Below are 26,256 nucleotides of genomic sequence, written 5' to 3'. Positions count from 1 at the left end.
CGTCTCCATGGAAACAACAAAACTGTGAATTTGTAAAAAACAGTGATGTCGCACATGCATATTTCATGTTTATGCATGCATATTATGGGCCCTATCACATAGCAAGTGTTTTTTGCTAGTTTCAGCCTGACGCAGTTATCATTTTCACGTCCAGCGCCACGTTGTTTAAATAACAAATTCACTAGTGCCCATCTGTTTGCCCATTGGCGTGCTGGTCTGAAAACCAGGTGTGTTCAGGCACACAGTTGGTGCATTGCCATTTTGAGGAACTGAAAACGACTACACCATTGATCAACAAAAACCTGGTCTAAAGTCAATAGCGTAGTATTTATTGTGTTATTAAAAGAGCGTGTTAGTAATATGTGCCTATAGGCGGGTCCACAATGAGTGTACACTCGCAACACCACACAAACATTTTTAAAATATGAAAAATTAGAGGATTAAAATGTAAAAGATTATAATTGTGTACATTAATATAAAAATGCCTACATGTCATAATGGATGGGCATTGCGTGTATCAGAATTAGCCTATACCTATTTTCAGTAATGACGAGTGTAACCCCTCCTGTTTGAACCGCCCGCTCCAAGCGGGACTCGAACCCGGGTCCGCCGGCATGGCTAAAGGCTGCAACCTCTAGCATCAGTCACTAGAGCGTCTCTTGAGATCAGAGGAGTGAGGTTTTACTCACACAGCAACTACTATCTGGCCTCCGTTACACTCACCCCCCTAAACCTCACTCCCATCCGGGTCACGGCACCAATGTAACCCCTCCTGTTCGAACCGCTCGCTCCAAGCGGGACTCGAACCCGGGTGCGAACCCGGGTGAGTCGGACACTCTAACAAGAAGGCTAAAGGCTGCAACCACTAGCATCAGTCGCTAGAGCGTCACTTGAGATCAGAGGAGTGAGGTTTACTCACACAGCGGCTACTAGCTGGCCTCCGTTAAACGAGCAAGTAGGCATCATTGGACAAGCAGATCCGTTTCCTTGCCAGAGAAGCGTTCAGTTTTTCCGCTTGCAAATTCCGCCATGTAAATAGTGAGTCCGCCATGACACGAGCGCAACTGGCTTTTAAAGGGAATGGGAGATGAGACTCTGATTGGTTTATTGCACTTTATGCCAAAAACACACCACACCCTTTTGGGCCATGCGCCGGGCGTGCCGACCGTTTTTTTTCATCGTTAAACTAGCAAAAGTGGATTCGGACACGCCCTAAGTGCACTTGTGCTGTGCGCTTTAGACCATGCGCTAAGATTGTTAAAATAGGGCCCTACATGTTTCGCGGAGAGTTTCTTAACAAAGTGACATCGCCAACTACTGGCCTGGCATGCTTAATACAACCCTTTTTAGTTATTTTCGCAGATCCGTGTGAACTGGGATCATTTTGACAACGTTGTCAAACCTACCCAAATACTGGTCAGTGAATGTCAAAATAATGTGGACCTGATTGGTTTAAATGGTGTGCAATACCTAAAGCAGGGGCGCCGCTAGCAATTTTGGGCCCTATGAAAGAAAATGATTTTGGGCCCTCTACCGCACCAACCTAGCTATCCAAAATCTTTGTCTGCTATTTAATAATACTGACCAATTAAGCTCCGCTCGCTCAACCCAGAATGCCCCAATTGGCTGATGAAACATTGATTAAAATTAAGATAAAATTTGAACAAAATGAAATTAACTTTAAAGAAAGGCTTTCTACTAATCAAAACTTGAAGAAGCGGTCAAAATCATGTCTGACCCACTCCGTGTCTCCTGGCATTGCGCATCTTACGATGTGTCCTTTCTCACTCATGCTGTTCATTTTTCATAATCAACATAGATTGACAGATTGACAACATAGATAGACATAAAAAAAATAACATTATAATATTTAAACATAAATATAAAACGAAATACCTTTTCTTAATGGCTACAACAATATAGTAGCCTACAGTACCGAAAAATTTCATGTCGGAGTGGGATTTGAGCAAATGTTGTTTTACCCGTGAGCGGTTCATGAGTGGAGCGTTTTGCTGGATTTTGCCGGAAATGCAGAAATAAGCCATAATTTTGTTATATTTGTAACTGTTTGGTAGATTATACATTTATAATTTCTATTACATTACTACTAGTACTGTTACTACTAAACCAATCTCTGGGGGCCCCAAAAGTGCGTGGGCCCTTAGAATCGTCCCAACTCCCCCCCCCTTAGCAGCGCCCCTGACCTAAAGGGACCAGTTTTGTAGAAAGTTTATGTTTCTCTTATTGTTAAGGTTTATTGTACCAAAATCAGTTAAACATTTTTTTAATAGGCTATATTTTGCTTTATCAAAAACATTTATATTATTTTTTATATTATTGTAGGCTATACTTTTATATTATAACATTTTTTTTGTGTAGGTTTTTTTGCCCAATTTTGCACTGGCCTACAAGGAAATCAACTTCGACTACTGGTCATGTGATTTCAAAATGTAAAAGTAGCATGTTGTTTTTGGTAAACTCGCACTTTTCGAAACTGTGTTTGGCTCATAATTTAAACACATAGGAATCTAAGAGCATGTTTTCCCCACAATAATCGCTTTCTGCACTTTTTCTAATGCCCTGTCTCTATGACAACAACCACTACACACAGCTGTCAGCAATATGTAGAGGACAAAAGCGCGCGGGCGCGCGAACACACAAACAAACACACACACACACACACACACACACACACACACACACACACACACAAAGCCTGAGGAAGGGGACGAATTTAAATTTCCTTTCTTTGAATTGAATACCCAGCATCCTGTGAGTCATTAACACCCGTTTGTCTCATGGCAGCAATGAAAAGGTGAGTAAACAGCCTCGTTTAGTAGCTAATCTTGCAGTAAAACAGCAAAAACGTCTCCTGAGGGAGCAGCAATCTAATTCATATTCCTGTTCGGACGGCTTAGACCTGTGAAGGTGAATGATGTGCAGGTGGAAGAAACTGACTCGGAATAGAAAGTTTAATAGGAAAGAAAGAGAGAGCTCGAACTGCCCTTGCACTTGAAGTAAAGCCCTTTAATTAACATCTCCCCATCCCGCCGAGTGCAGTGGACGGATAATAGGTAGAAGAATAAATCAATATCTCCTGCTCATCTTTGACTGGATGAATCCAGCCTCAGTAAAATGTGCAAACATTAACGACATGACTGAATGTAAACCGAACAGGTCACTTAAGTCCCTAACAACATTCAAAACCCCATTTAACTTCTGCTGTGGTTATAGAACTTACTGGTAAAAAAGAATAGTATGGCAAGCCGTTTTGATATTTATTCATTCCCTGTATGAATTCTTGATAGCAACAATATTAGTGACAACGTAAATTTCTGATATCATGAATGTGATTGTTACTAGTAAGAAAGCCATTTTAGATGTCTGAAATTATATTGATATCAGAAATACATTTTCAGATGTCAGAAATGTCAAATGTAACATGTTGAAATACATTTACAGGTATCAAGAATTTATCAAAGGATTTCAACTAGTGACAATTGAATTCTTGATGTCAGAGATTTATATCTTACTAGTAACAAAGTAATTATTGATATCCAAATTATGATTTTTACTAGTAAGAAGTCCATTCTTGATATCAACAATTGAATTTGAATGGCAGCCAATGGTGACATTTCACTTGTGAAAATACAATTACAGATATCAAGAATTATAGTTTTGTCAGGGAGCTAAAAGGGAGGTAAAAACAAACACAGACCAAAACCCCCACGAGGGGAAAACCAAACTAAGAATACAATAGCAACTGGAGCAGAAACGTGTAGCACAACGGACAAAAGACAACGATCCAACACAGGGCTGCGGTTTCATTTACCTCTCTCTCACATACACACACAATGAAACTCGCTGTGTTTTTCAGCCTCTGCCACCAAAATATGAAGACATGAATGCATCTCCCAGTCACTTCATCAGCATTTTACCGTTTCATTTGACAAAATCTATCGCCATATCATAAACACACACACACACACACACACACACACACACACACACACACACACACACACACACACACACACACACACACACACACAGGAACTCGAAGTACACAGCAACCCGTCAAAATAAAAGTTCAGTTTAACAAAGTTGTGACAGGATTAATGTTGTACAGAAGAGCTACATCTCAATAATAATAATATATAGACAGTAAACAGTAATAATAATATATAATTTATACAGTGAAGAATATGCAGTGTTATTTAACATTAAACCTACTTAAAAAGCACTGTTTATTTAATATTTTTGTTATATATATATATATATATATATATATATATATATATATATATATATATATATATATATATATATATATTTATACATTTATGTTGACCTGCTGAATGTTAAAAGGATGTTTTAGAAATTATTTGATAAAGCAGCAATAAACTAGCTAGTAGGCTATAAGTTAATGTAATGTTGTTGTTGTTTTAATTTTGCTGATTTAAAACATGATCAAAACCGGTATCGGTATTGGCCCCAAAAAATCCTATCGGTGCTTTACTAGTTATTATTTAATTATTGATATCAATAATTCGATTTCTGCGAATGATGAAGTCATTGTTGATATCAAGAATGAACATTTTTACTTGTAGAAATCTAATTCCTGATATCAAAAATAAGCATTTTAACTAGTGAAAATTGAATGATTGATATCAAGAATTCATATCCTGTGAATGATTAAAAGTCAAAACGGCTTGCCATATACTCAGTGGTAAAAAATGAAGGGCACAAACTTCATTTTATCCATCAAGATTAGTTTAGATTGAAAAGTACACCAATAAAAAGTAGGTAATGGCACAATGTTTTGGACATACACCATGGTTATTTAGTTATAGACTATGCATTGTAATACCATGTTACATAATACAATGGTACAATATCAATAGAAAAGCACCATGATAATGTTATGTTTTTCCCTCAGAAATATACCATGGGAATATGTTTAGTTTGCTCATTTACCATGGTAATACCACATTGTTGTACTTGCACCAAAATCCTTTAAGTACATTGTAAATACTATATTGGCATATTGTGTGATTGCTGTATTATGGTAAACTTTCTGTTAAAGAAATCATTATTGATAAAATATTTTATAATACTATGTTATATATTAATATAGAGGACATCTTTTTTTTTTTTTTTTTTTAAATGGGGTCAATTTAGATTGAATGTCTTTAACTTTTTTACTTTTTTTCACCACCAGCATTTTTTGGTTATTTTCACAAATATTTCATGGCCCCAGTGACATGAATATCTGAACACGCAATATATCAAAAGGAAGAACAGACCCTCTGCTTTTAAACAAAAGCTTCATGCATTATTTTTTTTTATCAACACTTGAATGTGGGTCAGTTTCAATAAAAAAGCAACATTTTCTCTGCATCACATTCAGTACGATGAGCAAAACACAGATGGGGTAGATAGAGTTCACTTTTTTGTTCACAAGGTTTCACAACAGTTTTGACCTTTTTCAATCACAAACATATTTCAGTGCAATAAACCCATCAGCATCTCCCCTTGCTTTTTGCCATCCTTTGCCAACTCCTATCTCCCAAATCTGTGGCAGGCAAGCGACACTAACTCATTTTCAATTTCACGAGGTGTCCAGATCGAGCTCGCTGTTTTGGCCCAACAGAGCTCATTTCCATAATACACAGTAGATGCAAACACACGGTGACAATGGTATGAAAAGAAATGCACCTCGATCATTTCATCCATGGGAAAACAACCCTTTAAGATGGAGAAAGACTATCTTTGCACCCTTAGAATAATGCAAACGGATAAATCAACTTCCATTTCGGCTACAAAACAAGATATTTTATAGACATTTTAATTAGCTTAAAATGCATATATAGAACCTTATTGTACATCAGTTCATCTTTAAAGAATATTGTGTAATTTCTAAATTGACAAAGTATGCTGATCGTAATCTGAAGAAACACCTACCAATCAGGGAAGCTTTATGAAAGATTTAATTGAATAGGTTTTCTCACACTTTCAAACTTCTTGGATATCTGAATATATTTCGCAGTCATGACTTTAAAGGATATACATAGCCTAATGATAATAAAATGTACAATATTAATATTTTTAATTACGTTTTTAAATATTTGTGTGTATATATATATATATATATATATATAGAGAGAGAGAGAGTAAATATTAATTTTAAATGAGTAATTAGTTCTTATAATCAATGAATTTAAGTGAATAAATTTGACATTTTTTTATAAATATAAAAAAATTATATATTTTTTAATAATCTATACTTTTGACTGTCAAAAATACATTTCTGTTTTTGTTTAAATAAATATAAATATTTTTACACTTATAATCATTGACTGTCAATACATTTGACCAAATAAAATATATATATTTAATTTATTATTTGTATTATTTATTATCATATTAATATTTGTTTCTATAATCTATAATTTTGACTTTAAAAAATTTAAAAACATTTTTAAAAATTTTTATTTTTGTATATTGTTTTTATACTTAAAATAAATGAGTTTTTGACTTGATCAAATCATTTTTAATGCTTCATGGAATTAGTTGTTCATTCCCTTATTAAAAAGTAATAATTTTTACTTCAAAAAAAAATTGGAAATCTGCTTTTATTAGACTACTGATATGCTGGGATTATGTATTTTATCTAAATAAATAAAAAAAAAGTTTTAAATTCATATTGTAAACCATTTTTTTTTAAAGCAATAAAATATAATTTACTAAAATCTTTCAAATATGATTTTTAAGTAGGCTACCATTTACTTCATGGAGGTTTACGTAAGAATGGAAGGCAACTTTTGGATTTTTTTTTAATGTTTTAATTCTTTCAAATGAAATGTCTCAGAGCTTGTTGGTTGGGTCAGTGCTTAACTATATTGATTTTAAAAAATATATTTTTTTAATAAAATTAATTTGAATAATACTTGAACCAAGGTCGCTGTAAAAGTGAGTGGTCACTGTTATGCTCTATTGCAGCAACGAAGAATTCTGTCTCATTTCATTGGCTTTTAATTTGAGAAACTCTCCCCAAGGTCAGGTCATAAGGCCGGCAGAACAATGTAAAAAATGATCTGTGATGGACTCCAATATGTCTTTATAATTCCCTCGATGTGTGTGAGATTAATGAGCTCTCTTGTGCCCGCAGTTTGTCACTGGGACAACCCTTTAGGCCACTCACAGATCAGCTGATTAAATATGTATTCCACGCTGGTTTTTGTCCCCGATGGGTTTTGGATTGATGTGACATGCTTTGATTTGTCAGTCGCTGTTAGGAGATGTGGCGGAGTATAGTGCCCTGTCCTTTAGGGGATGTAGTTTTTGACTTTGTGTTTCAAAAACGTCTGAAGCCTGTGTGCGTCAAACAGAGGTTGTGATATTTGTCTTTGATCACATGGAAATTAATTCTGGACAAAAAAAAAAGACCTAAAAATGAACTTCATTTTTATATTGTAGTTTAGACCCCATCTAACTTATAGTAGGGCGGTTGGCAAAGCAAGTATCAATACTAACTTTGAAATGCAACCTTTCTTTAAATCTTGTTGCAGTAATTAAAAAGTCATGTAATTGAAATAATTTCTGGTATCAATCACACATTATATTGAAAAATATAATGAAAAATCCCATAAATACACTGGTCAGGCATAACACTAACATATCGTCGCTGTCCGATGAAAACCACGTATGTCCATTTTGCCGATTTTGAGATTTTTCGACGGATTGAATGTCCAGGTTCATTTCCGTATACAGTATGCTTCACATATCTAAATGGCCAATGAAAAGTTGTGAAATCATGTCATCTGATTTTCACGTATATCCATTTGGTGTCAAAGCTGTCAATCACACCGCGTATCTCCCGCCCTGAGGAAGCATCTCGCCGGTCTCGTGAAGTTTCATCGAAGCTCAGCACTGGATAGCCGAAAGTACGACATTGAAGCTCTCCACAGTTTAGTTCTAATCTAGTTCTTCACAGATTAGTTTGCTTGCTAGTATGTAAATAAACCCGGTCTCATTGATAAGATTCAAACTTTTTTTTTCTTAGTCAAACTGATCAAATTATAGCCTGTAATGCTACTGTCATGATTGTCGCTAGAACATGCCTCACTCATACTGCGATCACCGCTTGCCAGAGGCTGAGAATGTCCAGCACGTATTCCTCTGTCAATATGAAACGCGACTTGGCCATTCTAATAATGATCGGAAGAACGCGTATCGACCACCGTTACTGTAAAATATGCACGTATGTCCATTTAAACTCAATTTTGGTCAAATGTGGATTATATCATTACACTGGCAAGAATATGGTTACATGTAAAGATGCCGTACCAAGTATGACAACGCTACATTCAACTGCTTTTGAAATACGGTGTTTTTTTCACTTCCTGAAAAGTAACCGTTTTGGACATACGTGAGTTTCATCGGGCAGCGACGATATATTGTGTTGGTCCCCCTTTTGCTGCCAAAACAGCCCTGACCCGTCGAGGCATGGACTCCACTAGACCCCTGAAGGTGTGCTGTGGTATTTGGCACAGAGATGTTTGCAGCAGATCCTTTAAGTCCTGTAAGTTGCGAGGTGGGGCCTCCATGGATCGGACTTGTTTGTTCAGATCATCCCACAGACGCTCGATTGGATTGAGATCTGGGGAATTTGAAGGCTGAGTCAACACCTCAAACTCATAGTTGTGCTCCTCAAATCATTCCTGAAGCATTTTTGCTTTGTGGTGGAGCATTATCTGCTGAAAGAGCCACAGCCACCAGGGAATACCGTTTCCATGAAAGGGTGTACATGGTCTGCAACAATGCTTAGGTAGGTGGGACGTGTCAAAGTAACATCCACATGGATGGCAGGACCTAAGGTTTCCCAGCAGAACATTGCCCAAAGCATCACTGCCTCCGCCGGCTTGCCTTCTTCCCATAGTGCACCTGGTGCCATGTGTTCCCCAGGTAAGCCACGCACACACACCCGGCCATCCACATGATGTAAAAGAAAACGTGATTCATCAAACCAGGCCACCTTCTCCCATTGCTCCGTGGTTCATGTGCCACTGTTGGCTCTTTCGGCAATGGACGGGGGTCAGCATGGGCACCCTGACTGGTCAGCGGCTGTGCCGCCCCATACACAACAAACTGAGATGACCTGTGTATTCTGACACCTTTCTATCAGAACCAGCATTAACTTCTTGAGCAATTTGAGCTCCAGTAGCTCGTCTGTTTGATCAGACCACACAGGCCAGCCTTCGCTACCCACGTGCATCAATGACCCTGTCGCCGCTTCTCCACTGTTCCTTCCTTGGAGCACTTTTGATAGAGACTGACCACTGCAGACCAGGAACACCCCACAAGAGCTGCAGTTTTGGAGATGCTCTGACCCAGTCGTCTAGCCATCACAATCTGGCCCTTGTCAAACTCGCTCAAATCCTTACGCTTGCCCATTTTCCCTGCTTCTAACAGATCAACACGCAAATATTGAGACTTCTTTCAATTCCTGCGCTTGATTATGAAAAGTGAAAAAATGCGCAATATGTCAGAAGACAGAAGGTCAGAAATGATTTTGAAAGAAATTTTGCTTAGAAAGCCTTTCTTTAATGTGAATTTCGTTTTGTATAAGTTGTATCTTAATTTTAATCAACGTTTAATCAGATAATTGCCTGGATTTAATAAATAAGAAGCAAATAATCTATAGCAGACAATAATCTCGGGAGCGATCACATACTTTGCGCATGAAGTGGAGCGCGTCTCAAATAAACCGAAACTCAGCACCTACTTGTCTCACAAACATGAGAAATATGTGTATATAAAGCTTGAAATGTCCACTTTTAAACGTAACGAAAAGAAAATAGTTAAACAATGCAATAATGTTCAATAGTGGCAACGATATGCGTCCGTTCATTCACTCTTGTCAAAGAAGCTGACGTCTGTTTATAAACCAATCAATGTCCAGATGCAGCCCACATAGATGATGACAACAGGACATGAGTGTGTCATGTAAAGTTCTTTAGTTCGCTCGCATAATTGCAATGTGAAACCAAACCAAAACTAACCGAATGTATAAAATGTATCAAAACATGAACTTCGGTTCGGACCTTGGTGCAGACTTTCAGGTGTGAAAACGCCCTTAAATCCGTTGATCCTGGAGAGTTTAGCTCCAACCCTGAAAAAAAAAAAAACACTCACCTGCCTGTAACTTTAGTAACTTTAGTAATCCTGAAGACCTTGATTAGCTTCAGGTGTGTTTGATTAGGGTTGGAGCTAAACTCTGCAAGAGAGTGGCCCTCCAGGATCAACGTTTCCCTAAGTGAAAAAAAAAAAAAAAAACGCGAGTCACTTACATGTATATTTACATGTATATTACTCTGTTCCCATATTACTTTGAGTTATTATGACTCTTGGGTAGCAACATTTCAAGTGTCTAGTTTAAAATAAGACCAGATTTATGAATGTAGACCATAGGGTTTAAGAGCTGCAGACATTTTCATTTGGGTATGTCGTTTTCAAAAAATTCTCAAAAATAGGGGCGCAGGTTAAGAGATTAAAGTGACGGCAGCCTTATATTCCTGCTGTGTTTTTACTGTTAATCAAACAACAGAACACAAGGAAATCACTCACGGCTCTTGACTGAATAGCTTTTGTAACTTTAATAATGATTTAATTTTTATTGAATTTATAGAGTGAAGATTATATGCAACGTTTATTACTTTTCTGTACCTGTAAAACCTGAAAAGCACTGTTTATTTTATTTATATCTTTGCTCTCTTGTATTTATTTGCGCTGTTGCCTGTAGTTTGATTATTAGGGTGGTGCAAGGACCCTATTAGAATAGCTCTGTTTATTATTATTATTTGATCTTTTTTTTTACACACCAAACTGTACTGAAACCATATGGAAGCTTGTTTCCGCCACAAAATAAAACATTTTAAAAGATAATTGCGACTTTTTATCTCACAATTGTGAGATTGTGATTTTTATCTCGTTATTGCGAGTTATAAAGTCATTCTTACTTTGACTTCAGAATTGTGAGAGATAGTCGCAATTGCGAGGAAAAAAAGTCTGAATTGTGAGATAAAAAGTCGCAATGACCTTTTTTATTTTTATTAAGCTTCCATAAAACCGTGACCCTAAAACTGTGATGATTACTGAACCGTGAGTAATTTGAACCGTTACAGCCCCAGTTAACACAAGTATAATATTTTCAAATATATTATTTCTATAAGGAACAATTTTTTTTATTTTTTTTTTTTTACTAGTGTAGAGACACATGGACACAAAATGGCATGGTTTCCTGAGAATCCCCCTGCCTCGATTAGTGCTGCTCCATTGGAGGAAAGCAATTATTGCTGATGGTCTCATTCCAGTTTTTTGGCTTGATTCATTACAATTTGGCATCGGCAATTAAACATGTTAAACCAAACTCTTATTCAGTTTCGAATTAAAAGTGAGTGCCAAGACAATGAGCGCTGCGCATGCAGAAAATTAATTATGAAGTTAATCATGAAGCAGGAATTAGCAAGTCCCAAGACACCAGACTGTTATAAATCAGATCCAGCTTTTGATCGTGAATGTTGATTAGTCGATACGGCATTATGGGCATGTTAAAATACATAACATCTTTACCTTTACTTTTCCGCACGCTGTATTTCAAAGCCCTTTAAAAAAAATGGCTTCAAAAGGCCTTATTGCATAAAAAGTGTATTGACTCACGTTTGAAGCGCTTTATAACTTTCAGCACGTCACAAAAACACTTGATTCCATCTGTTTCAAAGGCAGAATAATGAGTTTCAGACGATGTCTCTGGTGTGTGCTTGCATCTGTTGAGAAAAACATGAGTTTCCTGCTTGGCCAATCTTTGTGGATAACAGGTGGACTTTATTACACCTGAGCGAATGCAGAGAGAGAGAGAGAATGAGATCATCAAGGTGTGGGAGATGCTAGGGAAAAAAAGGATTGTAAGCAAGACAAGTGGATCGTGTCAGTTGTTTCACTTCATCAGGTAGCAACTTTCATGAATCCATGAAATGGGAATAAATAGCCGATAGTTAATAGTTTTAAAGAGCACCTATCATGGAATTTTGAAATTTACCTTTCATGTAGTGTGTAACATAGATCTAAGTGAACAAAAACATCCTGCAAAGTTTGAAACATGTCAGTGCACCGTATATATAGTTATTTTCTTTCAAAAGTAAGAGTCGACTCTGAGTCATTTTTAAGAATCGTTAGAAGACCGAAGCTTTTTCTCTGACTAGATGACGTCAACTTGTAAAGTTATTTGAATACGATACGCCCACTTATTGCGCTCCAAGACGCCAGTGAAAACTAGAAAACATCATGGCGACGAGACGCTGTGTTCTGAAGTGCGACTCAAAAGCAAACTTTTTTCATCTGCCCAAGGATGAGCATTTGAAGACTAAGTGGCTTGAAGACAAACCAAACATCATCGCGATTGAGTGTTTATTAGTCGTCAAATGTCTCTATTTGCAATTTCGCGATCTCAGGAAGCTTTTATTATGGACTTCTATTATGTATCTTCTTCGTCTGTCTGTACCATATATGGACTACATGTGCACAGAGCGCCCCCCGGCTGCCAGTATGAATTGAAAACAACACATAAGAGACTCAATCGCTCATGATTAGGCTACATCTGCGCATTTTGAGGAAGTATTGAATAAAAAATACTCCTCTGTTTAGAAATTTCACACAGACATATGAGAATCTATCAATATGTCTCCTCATCTGCACACTTTTGAACTAAAAGCCCTGAGGGATGTTGATTGAAAAAAGCCCTGAGGGATGTTGAGGGATGTTGATTGTTGAGGGATGCTGGTGAACGAGTTAAACTCTTTCTACGCTCGCTTTGATGGTAATCGCGGCAGCGCGACTCCGGCGAGTGACGCGTCAGAGAGAGTCCCTCAGAGCAGCAACGGTCACGTGATCTCTGTCTCGGAGGACGAGGTTCGGAGAGCACTCAAACGTGTGGATGTCAGGAAAGCTGCTGGGCCGGATGGTATTTCAGGTCGTGTTCTGCGGTCCTGTGCTGATCAGCTCGCAGGGCTCTTTACATCCATATTTAACGAGTCCCTTGCTACATCTGTTGTCCCCACCTCCTTCAAACGATCCTCTATAATCCCTGTACCTAAGATCAGTAAACCCTCTTGCCTAAATGACTATCGTCCAGTGGCTCTCACATCTTTAGTCATGAAGGTCTTTGAGAGACTCATTAAAAACAACATTTGCTCCTCCATTCCTGACACTTTGGACCCTCTTCAGTTTGCCTATCGTCCCAATAGATCGACTGAAGATGCCATCTCTCACGTCCTTCACTCCTGCCTCACTCACATCGACAGCAAAAGTGGGAACTATGTCAGGCTGCTATTTATTGACTATAGCTCAGCCTTTAACACCATAGTTCCCATTAAGCTAACACACAAACTCCTGGATCTAGGCCTGAATTCTTCTCTCTGCCTCTGGATTGAAGATTTCCTCACTGGCAGACCCCAGGCGGTGAGAGTAGGCCAGTTCACCTCCACCTCCATCACCCTGAGTGTTGGAGCTCCACAGGGCTGTGTGCTTAGTCCCCTGCTCTACTCTCTCTACACCCATGACTGTTTGTCCACACACAGCTCCACCTCAATCATCAAGTTTGCTGATGATACTGTTGTCCTGGGTCTCATCTCCAACAACAATGAGACGGCATACTTGGACGAAGTGGAGCAACTGACATCATGGTGCCAGGACAACTGTCTCTCTCTGAATGTTAACAAGACCAAAGAACTGATTGTGGACTTCAGGAAGAGACAGCATCGGTCATACTCCCCTCTCATGATCAGCGGGACACCGGTAGAGAGAGTGAGCAGCTTCAAATACCTAGGTGTGAACATCTCCGAGGATCTGACCTGGACTACACACATCCAGACACAGGTGAAAAAAGCCTGGCAAAGACTGTACCACCTGCGCCAGCTGAGGAAATTCAGGGTTTCACCAGCCATCCTGAAAACTTTCTATCGAGGGGCGATAGAAAGTGTCCTGACTCAGTGCATCACAGCGTGGTACGGGAACAGCACCAGTCACGACTGCAAAGCCCTGCAAAGAGTGGTGCGCTTATCCGAGCGCATCTCAGGCTCAGCTCTCCCGTCTCTGCAGGACATCTACACCAAACGCTGCAGAGGTAGAGCTACCAAAATCATCAGAGACATTAATCACCCTGCAAACTCTCACTTCACCCTGCTGCCATCTGGTAAGCGCTTCCGTAGCCTGATGGCAAAGACTGAAAGACTCAGGAGGAGTTTCTTCCCCCAGGCCATCAGACTCCTGAACTCAGTCACGTGACTTCACTTCACCCCGCACACGCATAAACATCCAGTTTATACATTAACATCCACATACTGCCATTGCACTGCACTTTACTTTCCTATTGTTACTGCGTAACAACCTGTAATAAACCTTGCACATTATACTTCTTTATATATACATATATATATATATATATATATATATCTTATGTTAACCACTTATTTTTTAAGTCTACAGCTTATCTCACTTATCATATCCACTTATTTTTTTATATTTTTTATATTTTTATATTTTAATTTTTATATTTTTATTTTTATCTTATTTCCTATTTTTATCTTTTACTTGATTTATTTATAATTCTACTTATGTTAATACTTTTTATTCTAATTTTATTCTATTTCTATTTTAATTTCTTGTAACTGTTATTTGCACTGTCCATGGAGCGGACCTGTTTACATTTCACTGCCAGTTGTATATTGTGTATATAACTGTGTATGTGACAAATAAAACTCTTGAATCTTGAATCTTGAATCTTGAATCTTGAATCTTGATTTGTCGCGAGTCTTCGTGAGGAGAATAGAGGAGTTTTTTTATGAATGAGATCAGCGTGAGCCTCATATTACAATCAAACGGTACCGACGCGGTTTTCATATTCATAACTCCTGAGTCTGACACATATTAAGAAATTACTGTCACTATAAGACTTTGATGGGCGTTCCGTTTCCGAAAATATCTGCACAGACTATACCAATCACAACTGACTGGGTCATCGGACCAATCACCGCAGATTTGCGTCACGTAAAGGCGGGGTTTTGAAAAGTGAATCACTAAAGGAATCATTTGAGAATCGCTGTCAAAACAGGTAAAAATAAATGCATATTATAAGAAAACTAAAGTCTTTTTTGTCATTGCATGCATGCAAAACTGTTGTTGGGGACTTCTAAAACAATATTTGGAACATTTTAAATGCCATTTTAACAAATGTGCTCTTTAACAAATACTTTGAAGCTTCATTTAGCCATAGCCACGTGACATGGGTGTTTCGAATCACAGTTCGGAGCAGTGTTTCAAAACATCTGCGCTTCGGGATCTAGACAAGGCGTCGAAACGTCAGTTTCGCGTCAGCCATCCCTAGTTTCAAGTCTAGTCATCATTGATTTTGCATCTGTTCACTTTGGATTTATAATAAACTGCACTTGGGTTCATAAAGCTTGCCTCCAGTGGACCATTCATTACAAAAATACTATTTTAAATGGGGTTAAAAATGTGTAGCCTCAAAGTAGCTTCGCTAACATTGCTAATAGAGACAATTGAGATACAAAAAAAGATCTAATTTGAGATGGCCGTGGTTCCAGGGGGTTGCTCACCCTGATCTGATGTAAGACCGCTGATCGTGTCTTGGTTGATCTTACAGCATCATCGAATACAAAATCAATGAGCCTCACGGGGAACAGAAACCGATTAGCAGCACATCCCATTCAGGCCTGTTGCTCGGTTACGCACCCTCTCTGCATGCTAATGCGGCCACTCGTCTACCTGTTCCTCACGCAAGAGCTCTTGTGGGTAAAACAGAAAGGAGATGAGAAGATTCCGCTGACAGCACATTTGTACGTCAAAACACATTAACATAAGAGGCCGCTTTGCATTGAGAGTGAGAGGGTGTCGAAAGGGATATAAATACTGTATGAAATAGTAGGTCTGTTTGCTCGCTGTTTTCTGGAGGAACCTCAAAGGAACTCCCCGAGGAGGTCCTGGTCTCCATAGCAAACAAAGAACGCTAGATGTTCTGGAGCAGCTGGAGTTAGATTAACCCTGAGGATTACGTCCCCTTGGCATCCGAAAAGCTCTCAAATATTCAGCTTGAAATGTTTGTAAGATCCAAAATCCTTCACCACCATGCAAAACTTTGAATACTTCTGAATACTTTAAAAACAGGATATGTTAGATAACTTAAGTACAATCAACTTGGATGTTTAAGTCATTGAAACTTAGGGCGTTTTCACACCTGAAAGTCCGCACCAAGGTCCGAACCGAAGTTCATGTTTTGATACATTTTATACATTCGGTTAGTTTTGGTTTGGATTCACATTGCAATTATGCGAGCGGACTAAAGAACTTTACATTACACACTCGTCCTTTCGTCATCATCTATGTGGGCTGCATCTGGACATTGATTGGTTTGTAAACGGACGTCAGCGTTTTTGACAAGATTGAATGAATGAACGGACGCATATCGTTGCTACTATTGAACATTATTGCATTGCTTGACTATTTTTTTTTCTCGTTACGTTTAAAAGTGGACATTTCAAGCTTTGTATACACATATTTCTCATGTTTGTGAGACAAGTAGGTGCTGAGTTTCGGTTTATTTGAGACGCGCTCCAGTTCATGCGCAAAGAATGTGATCGATCCCACAATTATTGTCTGCTATTGACTATTTGCTTCTTATTTATTAAATCCAGGCAATTATCTGATTAAACGTTGATTAAAATTAAGATACAATTTATACAAAACGAAATTCACTTTAAAGAAAGGCTTTCTAAGCGAAATCATACAAAATTTCTTTCAAAATAATTTCTGACCTTCTGTCTTCTGACATATTGCGCATCTTTTCACTTTTAATAATCAATGTAGCCTAGATGAAATTTAAAAATAACATTATAATATTTAAACATAAACTTCCTGTAAATAGTCTGAAAGTCCGAACCATACAGAAAATGCTTTCACACTAGAAACAAACCGAACCTTTGTTCAGTTTGATCCGGACCAAAACTACCTCTTTTCATCTGACCAAATTCCGTCTGTTTGGTCCAAACAAGGTAGGTGTGAAAGGGCCCTAAGTCATTGAAACTTAAATTACATGAAACTGACTTAAAATAATGAGTTGTATCTTGTATAACTTATGAAAAAGTTATTTTAATGAGTTAAAGGTGCACTGTGTAACTTTTCCATCTGCTAGAGGTCGCCTATTCAAAACAAAGTCGTAGTTTGATGACGGCACGTTTGAGTGCAGAATCTTGGGACATGTGGTCTTCACCTCACAGCCGGTGGGAAGAAACAGGATAGGACTCGGGCAGAAATCATGTTGATGGATGTGATTATTAACGTTACTGTAGTGAAGCAGAGCAGGAGTGAGTGTTGTGGAGCTGAGGAACCGCTGGAGCGATTGTTAATAAGATGAACGCAACACAAGCCTCGCAAGCAGCTGGACTTTTATTATGCCACAGTCGCCGGCTCCACTTCCGCTCCTCCGCTCATGAGTGTGAGGTAACGCAGCTCTGTTGATCATATTAGACACATCTGAGTGTGTTGATGATGTTATGCCGTTACTCTGGGCGTTCTCTCGCCGCTGCTATGACACTTGTTCACACTGCAGTGAGAGTAAAGCGTTTCTGCAAAATAAAACTGGAAACCGAGGGGAACATGGATATGATGTCATCGACGGGCGACTCCCTCACACGTCCCGGTTCCTCGGTTAAAATAGCATCTCACGATTTACAAATAGTTGGAAACATTTGGGATATTGTAAGTACTCAACTGAACAAAATATATAACACTGGCCTAGTGGTTTTTGGATATTTTACTGAAAAATGTTTACATAGTGCACCTTTTAAAGCAATGTAAAAACATTTGTTGTCATATTTTTTTAGTGTATGTTAGACAGATATATATCTTACGTCCATGAGACCGTAGGGTGTCCTATTTGTCATTTTAGGTTTCAGACAGGTGCTCGTGTGCCCCATTTGCGGTTGATATGTGGCCCTTGATGCACACTTTTACCAAGCCCACACTGAAGCGAGCTCCGCAGACTAATACCCAAGCGGCAGCCTCCCCAGTTTCTCTTGAAGCCAATACGGAAGTGACTTAAACTGCAATTCATCGACTGGTCACTAGAGACAGATTCCAGAAGGAGCAGAATCTCATTGAGCTCATGTTAAAATGCCCAACTTTACAGCAGAAGAACACATGTCTACAGTCTGGGACAAATTGCGGTTTGGGTCTATACGCATAGATATCCATAATAAAGGCTAGATATCTCGTCCGCGCTACTGGCCAATGGAGGTCGACGTCCGCACCTGGCGGCCATCTTGCCACAGTCAGCTCGCTCACTCGTAACATTGTGTTTTCACGGTGCTTGCACTTTTTAAATAACCGTAACTTGCTCAATTTTCTACCGATTTCCAAACGGTTTGGTTTGTTATAAACGTCAGAGATGTAGTTATGACACTGCATACTTATGAAAAATTATTCATAATTTGTTCAAGCATCCATAATTATAGCCACGTCAATAACGTTTGTAAGAAACCAAACCATTTGTAAATCTGTCAAGATTTCAGCGAGGTAAGAGTATTTGTTTTCATGCAGATCACTCGCCTTACATCAGGTACCACAGAGCCCTGCCTGTGACAAGATGGCCGCCAGTGATGAAGCCTGATGAAGAAAGATTATATAAAGCCTTAAAGTTCTGCATAATTAAGGGCGTGGCCACTTTGAGTGACAGGTGGATAGCCATTTATCTGCTGTCTGTTGGTCATTGCATCACCTCAGCTCCGCCCACGTCCCGCCTCTTTGCCCATTTTCTGTCAAGATGGCGACGGCCAGCTCGTCCCTACTTTACGCTTCAAATCTGCTCTTCAGAATCCTATGGGTGACGTCACGGACACTACGACCATATTTTTTTACAGTCTATTCTAGCTTCTACCCGACAGTCAAAGCGACGTTACGTCACGAAAGTGCGGAATCGTAGGAAGACCGCAAGTGTTTAGGGTGCCATTTGGGACAGGGCCTTGAACTGAGGCTACTGCGATAGGCTGTGTCATGACATTTGTGTGTGTGTGTGTTGTCCTATTCCCCTGGTCTCTCTCCCCCACTGCTGGCTGCCGGAGCGGCTGTCGAAGTGGAAAGGAAGGACTAAAGGGCATGGACCTGTTTGAGCTCATTTATAACAAGGTGCAACCTCAGGAAGTTAGTCCCGGCGTCCTCTGTCTTAAAACATTTCCTCATTACTTCGCTTCCTGTAGGAGCCAATACCTCCTGTAAGGAACAGATAATAAATACCTGTGAAATACTGTGCCATGCCATTTTAAGGTATGAGAGGCTGTGCTAAATTGTGTAAAATGTGGTGTTAGATACTGTATTAGCACACCTCAAGTACCTTACAGCGTTTATAACAGTTTCTAATACCAAGGACTTCACTTCCATCCATCCAATCAATCCATCCCATCCATAAAAATCCATCCAAAAATCAATCGTTGGGTAAAGTTTCTCTAAACTTCTTCAGTCGGCCATTTTGAACTTTATTTTGACTAAAGTCATTGCAGTGCGTTCTGGGATTGTGTTTTTTTCTTAGAAATTGACCAAAACGAGGGCACTAGAAAGTAATAAGGATATCTTTGTTCTTTATTCTTCATGGCAGAAATTCTTCTTATTCTTCTTTGAGGCCCATGTGAATTTGAAGCGAGCTTTGATCTGGATTGAATTGTTCGGCCACAATAAACCTGTTCCTCTGTAAGACCCACATGCTCCTTCCTGAGCCCTTTCCTTCCTCTTGAAGGACTGTCAGAATGGCAGGAACTCGCTATTTTGTTTTCTTCTCTAAATCCTTTTTATATAGACATTCTTACACACACACACTTTCTCCTCAGACAGACTGAATCCAGTCGGGTTAAAGCCTTCATGTGATGGTTGACACTGTGTGAGAAAGTAGACAACAGTAGAAAGTAGAAACAATCCACTTAAAACATCATGTCAGAAATGACAGAACTATTAACATAAAAAAACATCAAGCTTAATAAGAATAAATACTTCTTTCTTTTTTTACACACAAAATGAACACCATGTAAACTCTATTTTATTCTGACGCCTATTGATGCAGATTTTGTTCAATTCCTTTAGTAAATTAAAGCATAATGTTTTGACCAACAAAAAAAATGGTTCACTTATTCAGGGATTGATCCTATTTTTGTAAACTTCTGCAATCCTGACATCTAGTGATCGAAAGGCAACATTACATTTTGGCTGTCAACAATCCTGAGTACACTTAGATTCACAAACTAATAAAATAATCTTAAAAATAAGGCCTATTTAAAACTTAAAATAAATCTACTACAATTAATAGTTACATGTCACATTTGAGTTGTTAAAATTCACCACACACACACACACACACACACTACCCCTAAACCTACCCATCACAGGAAACATTCTGCATTTTTAATAAAATATTTAGTATGTCCTGAAATGTTAAATATGAAATATGTCATCATGTCATGTTTACGTCGTAATACCAGTGTAATACCCGTGTCATTTATACAAATATGTGTCCTCATAAATCACAAACACACACACACATATATATATTTACTTATATATGTATGTGTGTGTGTGTATATATATATATATATATTATATATTTGCCAAATCCAATGTGTGTGTGTGTGTGTGCGGATAATTCAGATGAAGCAGACCCTGCAAATGAGCGGGACTAACGCTAGGAAAATATAATATCTAAACACACACACGTCTGGTTCACTATCATTGTGGGGACTCTCCATAGACGTAATGGTTTTTATACTGTCCAAACCCCTAAACATACCCATCACACACAACTTTCTGGACTTTTACATTTTCAGAAAAACTCATTCTTTTTTATAAGCTTGTTTTCTCATTGGGACCTCAATTTAGGTCCCCCCCAGTGACGCAAGTCCCCATGTAGTCTCAGCCTCAGACGTCATGCCCACGGGCCGTTGGCTGAACGTCTGATGCGTATGGCACACTCTTCTGGAAACACTTCAGGAGTTTCGAAGTCTTCATCTGATTGGTTGAATTCTACTGGATGTCCGCAAGATGTGCGATGTCTCACAGACATCCTGTAGAATTCAACCACTCAGATGAAGACTTCGAAACTCCTGAAGACTTCCGAGAAGAGTGTGCCATACGCTTAAGTCACAACATTTGTTTCCAGGCGGACCGTTAAAGAACGTAACACACGTTCTTTAATGGTCCGCCTAGAAACAAATGTCGTGATGCCAAACTCCCTCGTGGAAGAAGAACGCTGTTGTGTTTACAACTGTGACAATGAGCGCTTACCAGTATCAACTAAACACTGGGTTTTCAAAAGTATGTGAAGTTTGCAGCTCCATTGTTGCAGTAAACTTACAACGTTCTTGAATGAATCACTATAGATGCATGCCGGTCTGTTACTGCAGGGACATCGACTTTACATTTTTCCGCCCCTAAAAATGACGCGGAACAAAACGAACTGTAATTGGTTGTGTTACATGTCAGTCAAACGTCCTCTTGGGCAGTTTTCGACCAATGAAAGCTGTGATGGAGTCCAGACCTTCTGCCGTCAGTCTGAAGCTCTGGGTATGCGAGACTAGTCCTAATGAGGCCCTGTCCCAAATGGCGCTCTTCATGTGCACTTTCGGTCTTGTGGACTTATAATGGGCCCTACACTCTAAAAAAAAAAGTTCTATATGGCATCAAAAATGGTTCTTGGCTCGTAATCATAGGGGAACCTTTTTTAGTGCTATATAGCACCAGTTTTGGTTCTTCAGCGGTTCTTCAGAGGTTTTTCAGCAGTTCTTCAGAGGTTCTTCACCGGTTCTTTGACTAAGGTGCTATATAGCACCTCTGAAGCACCGCTGAAGAACCACTGAAGCACCAAAATTTGTGTATAGCACTAAAAAAGTTCCCCTATGATTACGAGCCTTTTTTTTAAAGTGTATGTGTGCGTGCGTCCGTTAAGACAAGACCACAGGTACCCCTTTTCCACCAGAATGAACTGGGTGCTAGTTCAGACAAGCCTTCTAAGAACCGGTTTGCCTTTCCACATGGTAGAGAGCCACCACAGAGGCGGATCTTACGTCACTGTACACGCCTCGTCTTTCTCAGCAACACTAGCGAGGCAGCGAATCCAACGCATTCGTGCAGCTCACCGTAAACTTTATAGACGGAGATTACAATCGAGCAGCTATTCGCTCGATTAGCTGCTGTTTTAAAAATGGCGGTCACAAGTTTGTGTTGGTCTTGTTGGTCACGGTAACCCCGCCCCCAGCCCCTGACGCAAGCGGTTCTTACCTCTAGACCAGCAATGTTTTGGTGCTACTTAAGAACCACTTTTCCTGGTTCGGAGCTGGTGCTTTGGGTGTGGAAAGACAAAGAACCGATTTGAAACTAGGCTCTGGCTCAGAACCAGCACCAGCACTGCCTCGGTGGAAAAGGGGTAAGGGTGTCCCATTTGTCATTTTAGGTCTCAGAAGGGTGTTCGCGAGCACCCCCTTTGAGGTCGATATGCGCCCTCGATACGCACTTTTGCCGAGCCCACACTGGTGCGGGTTACACAGTGGACTTCTTCCCGGCAGTCAAAGCGGCATTACGTCATGAAAGTGCAGACTCAGAGGGAGACCATGAGGGGTTAGGGTGCCATTTGAGACAAGACCTCTGACTGTGTGCATTCAGGTTAAAGTCCCCACCAGCATAGAAAAACATGAACACACACACGCACACACATGGAAAGTCCTCATAAAAAAACCAACATGTATGTGCATGCATTTCATCAGTCATGTTATTTTCATGATAGGATTTTAAATATTTAAAATGTTATTTTAAGAGACTGTCATACATATATTTCACACCAGGTGTCAGCAGACTCACAAATCACATATTTAAATAGAGAATGTGCTGCACTTGCATCTAATCCTTTGATATATATATATATATTACAATCTATTCACTCTATATGGAAAAAAACGTAATTTTTCAATTTACATTTAATTAAATGCATCAAATTTGGGATTTTAAAAGTAGCAATTATGTATAGCAGTTTTCACAGCATAACGTTTCAAAGCAGCTTTACAGAAAATGCATCACTTAGAGTGATCTGTTATCAGAGGTGATGGTATTTTTCAAAAATGTACATGTGCAAATCACGCAGTTAGCTAACATCACACACCGCATCAGGCAGAATCAATTAGCTCATTGAAGTAATTTATTTCAAATTGTGAACATAATGATATAATGCTTAAATGTGTAATGCTTGAGCTCCAAACTTTTTTTTTTTTTTTTGCTGTCTCATGATGTAGGCTACATAGGGTGGCTTTGCAAGCCGTGTTATGATGTGACTTTCTGAACTGGTGTCTCCGGGCTTCTGCTTGAGTGTGGGAGGAGTTCACACAGATTTGTATTCCTCATGCACACGCACAGACAGCAGCAGCAGCGCTTCAGTGTGAGGCAGAGCACAGCGGGGAAACCTCCGTCTACTCTCACTGTCGGCTTGTTTTTATCACCACTGAGGAAACGCCTCGCTCCCTGACCTTACAGTCTCGGATTTATGCAGTGCGTGGAAGAAATCTGATCGGGCTATTCGTAAACTCTTCACGGTGGGGAGATAAACGGAGGCCGGCGGTCTGCAGTACAACATATCATCAGAAAACAGGAGGAGAACCAAACGCCCTTCCCAGACCGACCATGCATACCTGCCTGGGTTGATGTGCAGTGGAGATCTAGGATGCGTTCATGGGGTTGGATAAGTGTGCACCATTGACACGCTGAGGTGCAGTGTTTTATGGATCGCTTTAGGGGATCATAACCTGGTGTTTTTTCCTCTCCGTTTGGAAGCTAACCGATGAATCGGAAGCCTGGAAGCCTCAGGGTTGAAGAGGGAAGATAGGCGACGTTGCTATGATTTATTGATTGCCATACATTTGTCATAAGATGGGGAACGGTTTCTCCAACATCGCAGCCTTCCAGTCCCTGCACATCGTGATGCTAGGCTTGGATTCGGCCGGGAAAACCACAGTGCTGTATCGGTTGAAGTTCAACGAATTCGTCAACACCGTTCCCACCATCGGCTTCAACACAGAGAAGATCAAACTCAGCAATGGCACCGCCAAAGGGATCAGCTGTCACTTCTGGGACGTCGGCGGACAGGAGAAGTTAAGACCCCTGTGGAAATCCTACAGCCGTTGCACGGACGGTATTATATACGTGGTGGACTCTGTAGACGTCGACCGGCTCGAGGAGGCCAAGACGGAACTGCATAAAGTCACCAAATTCGCAGAGAACCAAGGCACTCCTCTGCTGGTGATCGCCAATAAGCAGGACCTTCCCAAATCCCTGACAGTCACGGAGATCGAGAAGCACCTGGCTCTCCACGAGCTGAGTCCCTCCACCACGTACCACGTCCAACCGGCCTGCGCCATCATTGGCGAGGGTCTCCATGAAGGAATGGACAAACTGTACGAGATGATCGTCAAACGAAGGAAATCTCTTAAACAGAAGAAGAAGCGATAGACAATTACAGACTTGTAGAGACAATTCAAGGGGTAGTTCGCCTAAAAAAAGGACAATTCTGTCATAATTTACTCGCCCTCATGTTCCAAACCGTTCCCGTTGACTTTCATTGAGCGACACAAATCACCTTTTCGTGTTTTTCAGAAGAAAGTCGTACAGATTTCTAATGACAGAATTGGCATTTTTGTGTGAACTAAATGTTGCCATGAAAGATATGACGGGTTTTGCCTTGGTGTGCAAGATCTGGTAACGCTTTATAATAACTTTCATTAATAATATATAGTTCTGTCTGAAGCGTTTATACGTTTGCATAAATATTTGATTCTACATTAACTCTTGATCGAATAACTGTGATATATTAAAGTATTTATTAGCGTAAGTAGTAAAATACATGACTATTTACAGCTTACTTGAACAGCGTCTTTGCCTCAACCAATGGCATGAGTTTGGGGCAGGACAATCTGTTTGTCCGACAAGTTTGTAAAACCTGTTTGAAAGCAATGCAGAAATGACACGCGTTAAGCACGTTTCTTACTGACTTATTAGTGAAAGTTATTATAAAGTGTTACAGAAGATACAAAAAAACAGAAGTGGTACATAATATGCTTGCGTATAGAACCAAAAACTACTTAAATAGCGAGAAAATATGTAACTAGCCAATAATTTAAAATGCATAAAATAAGAGAAAAGAAAAATGGGCCGGACCCATGTTGCTGCTTGATATTAACATAAATATCCGCTAATAAACAGTAGCCTGTGCTTTGAAGAAAAAAAAACCCCTATACGAAGAGTACTTTTGTTACAAAATCAGTCCTTAAATAATCTGAATGCCCATATGCACCTATACGTAAATTCGAATGATTATTTTGTACATTTTATTATGCTTTTCTTGCATAACTAACAGCACATATAGTTCCTCCGATGCAGTTTTTCCATGTTGTCTTTCTTTTGAAATATTGGTTGAAGTGCCCTACGCAGGCTACATGCTACTTTGTACTACAATCAAAGGTTGTTGTATTATGAAACCATGTAGTGAAATGAAGACTGTTTATGCACATGATGCCAAAAATAAATTATACTGAAATACACGTGGAGCGTTTTGTTGGTTTGCAACCTGACCTAAACACTTCAGAAAAGTCTGCATTCAGCATTACCATGGGCGGAGAGGCTGTTTTCTGTAATTAAAGTTGCCGTTCGGTACAACAGCCATCACCCATAATTCCCTGAGCTGTCAGATCTACATGATTTCACAGCGCTGGACGACGTAAATCCCTTTGATTTAGCTCCAGGCTAGCCGAGGCCCACACGTGCTCGCTTTTGAGCGTGGCACACTCTCGGGACCGGGATAATGACCTTTTAGTGCTCAGCGAGATTGAAAATGGATATTAATAGGAGAAGTCGTCCATTGTGTAATTAGAATAAGCCACAGCGGGCCAGAAAACTCCCTCTGATGGGAGTGTGACTGGGGCCTTGAGGCGTGCAACACAACACCTGCTGGGTGGTAAAACATACACAGGGCTACATAGCGTGATTTTTAAATCAAATGTACTTGTACCAGGCTGTACTGTTTTTTTTTTTAAGTTTAAGAAAAATGTTGTCTACAAAAATCTCACTTTTTTTTTTTTTTTTTTTTTGGAAATTGCTCGCAATTTA

General features: G+C 39.5%; 1 protein-coding gene across 1 annotated transcript; it reads left to right on the top strand.

The window, feature by feature from the left end:
* The first annotated feature begins 23,518 nt into the window (after positions 1–23,518).
* On the top strand, positions 23,519–25,678 carry arl4ca (ADP-ribosylation factor-like 4Ca). The gene has a single exon (XM_079807680.1). It carries the CDS (start codon positions 24,025–24,027, stop codon positions 24,601–24,603), a length of 579 nt encoding a protein of 192 aa, XP_079663806.1. The 5' UTR covers positions 23,519–24,024; the 3' UTR covers positions 24,604–25,678.
* Positions 25,679–26,256: the final 578 nt, after the last annotated feature.

Source organism: Gobio gobio, assembly GCF_949357685.1.
Source record: "Gobio gobio genome assembly, chromosome: 24".
NCBI classification, from domain to species: domain Eukaryota; kingdom Metazoa; phylum Chordata; class Actinopteri; order Cypriniformes; family Gobionidae; genus Gobio; species Gobio gobio.
The sequence above is the reverse complement of the archived record's forward strand: the minus strand, read 5'-3'. Positions and strand labels throughout refer to the sequence as shown.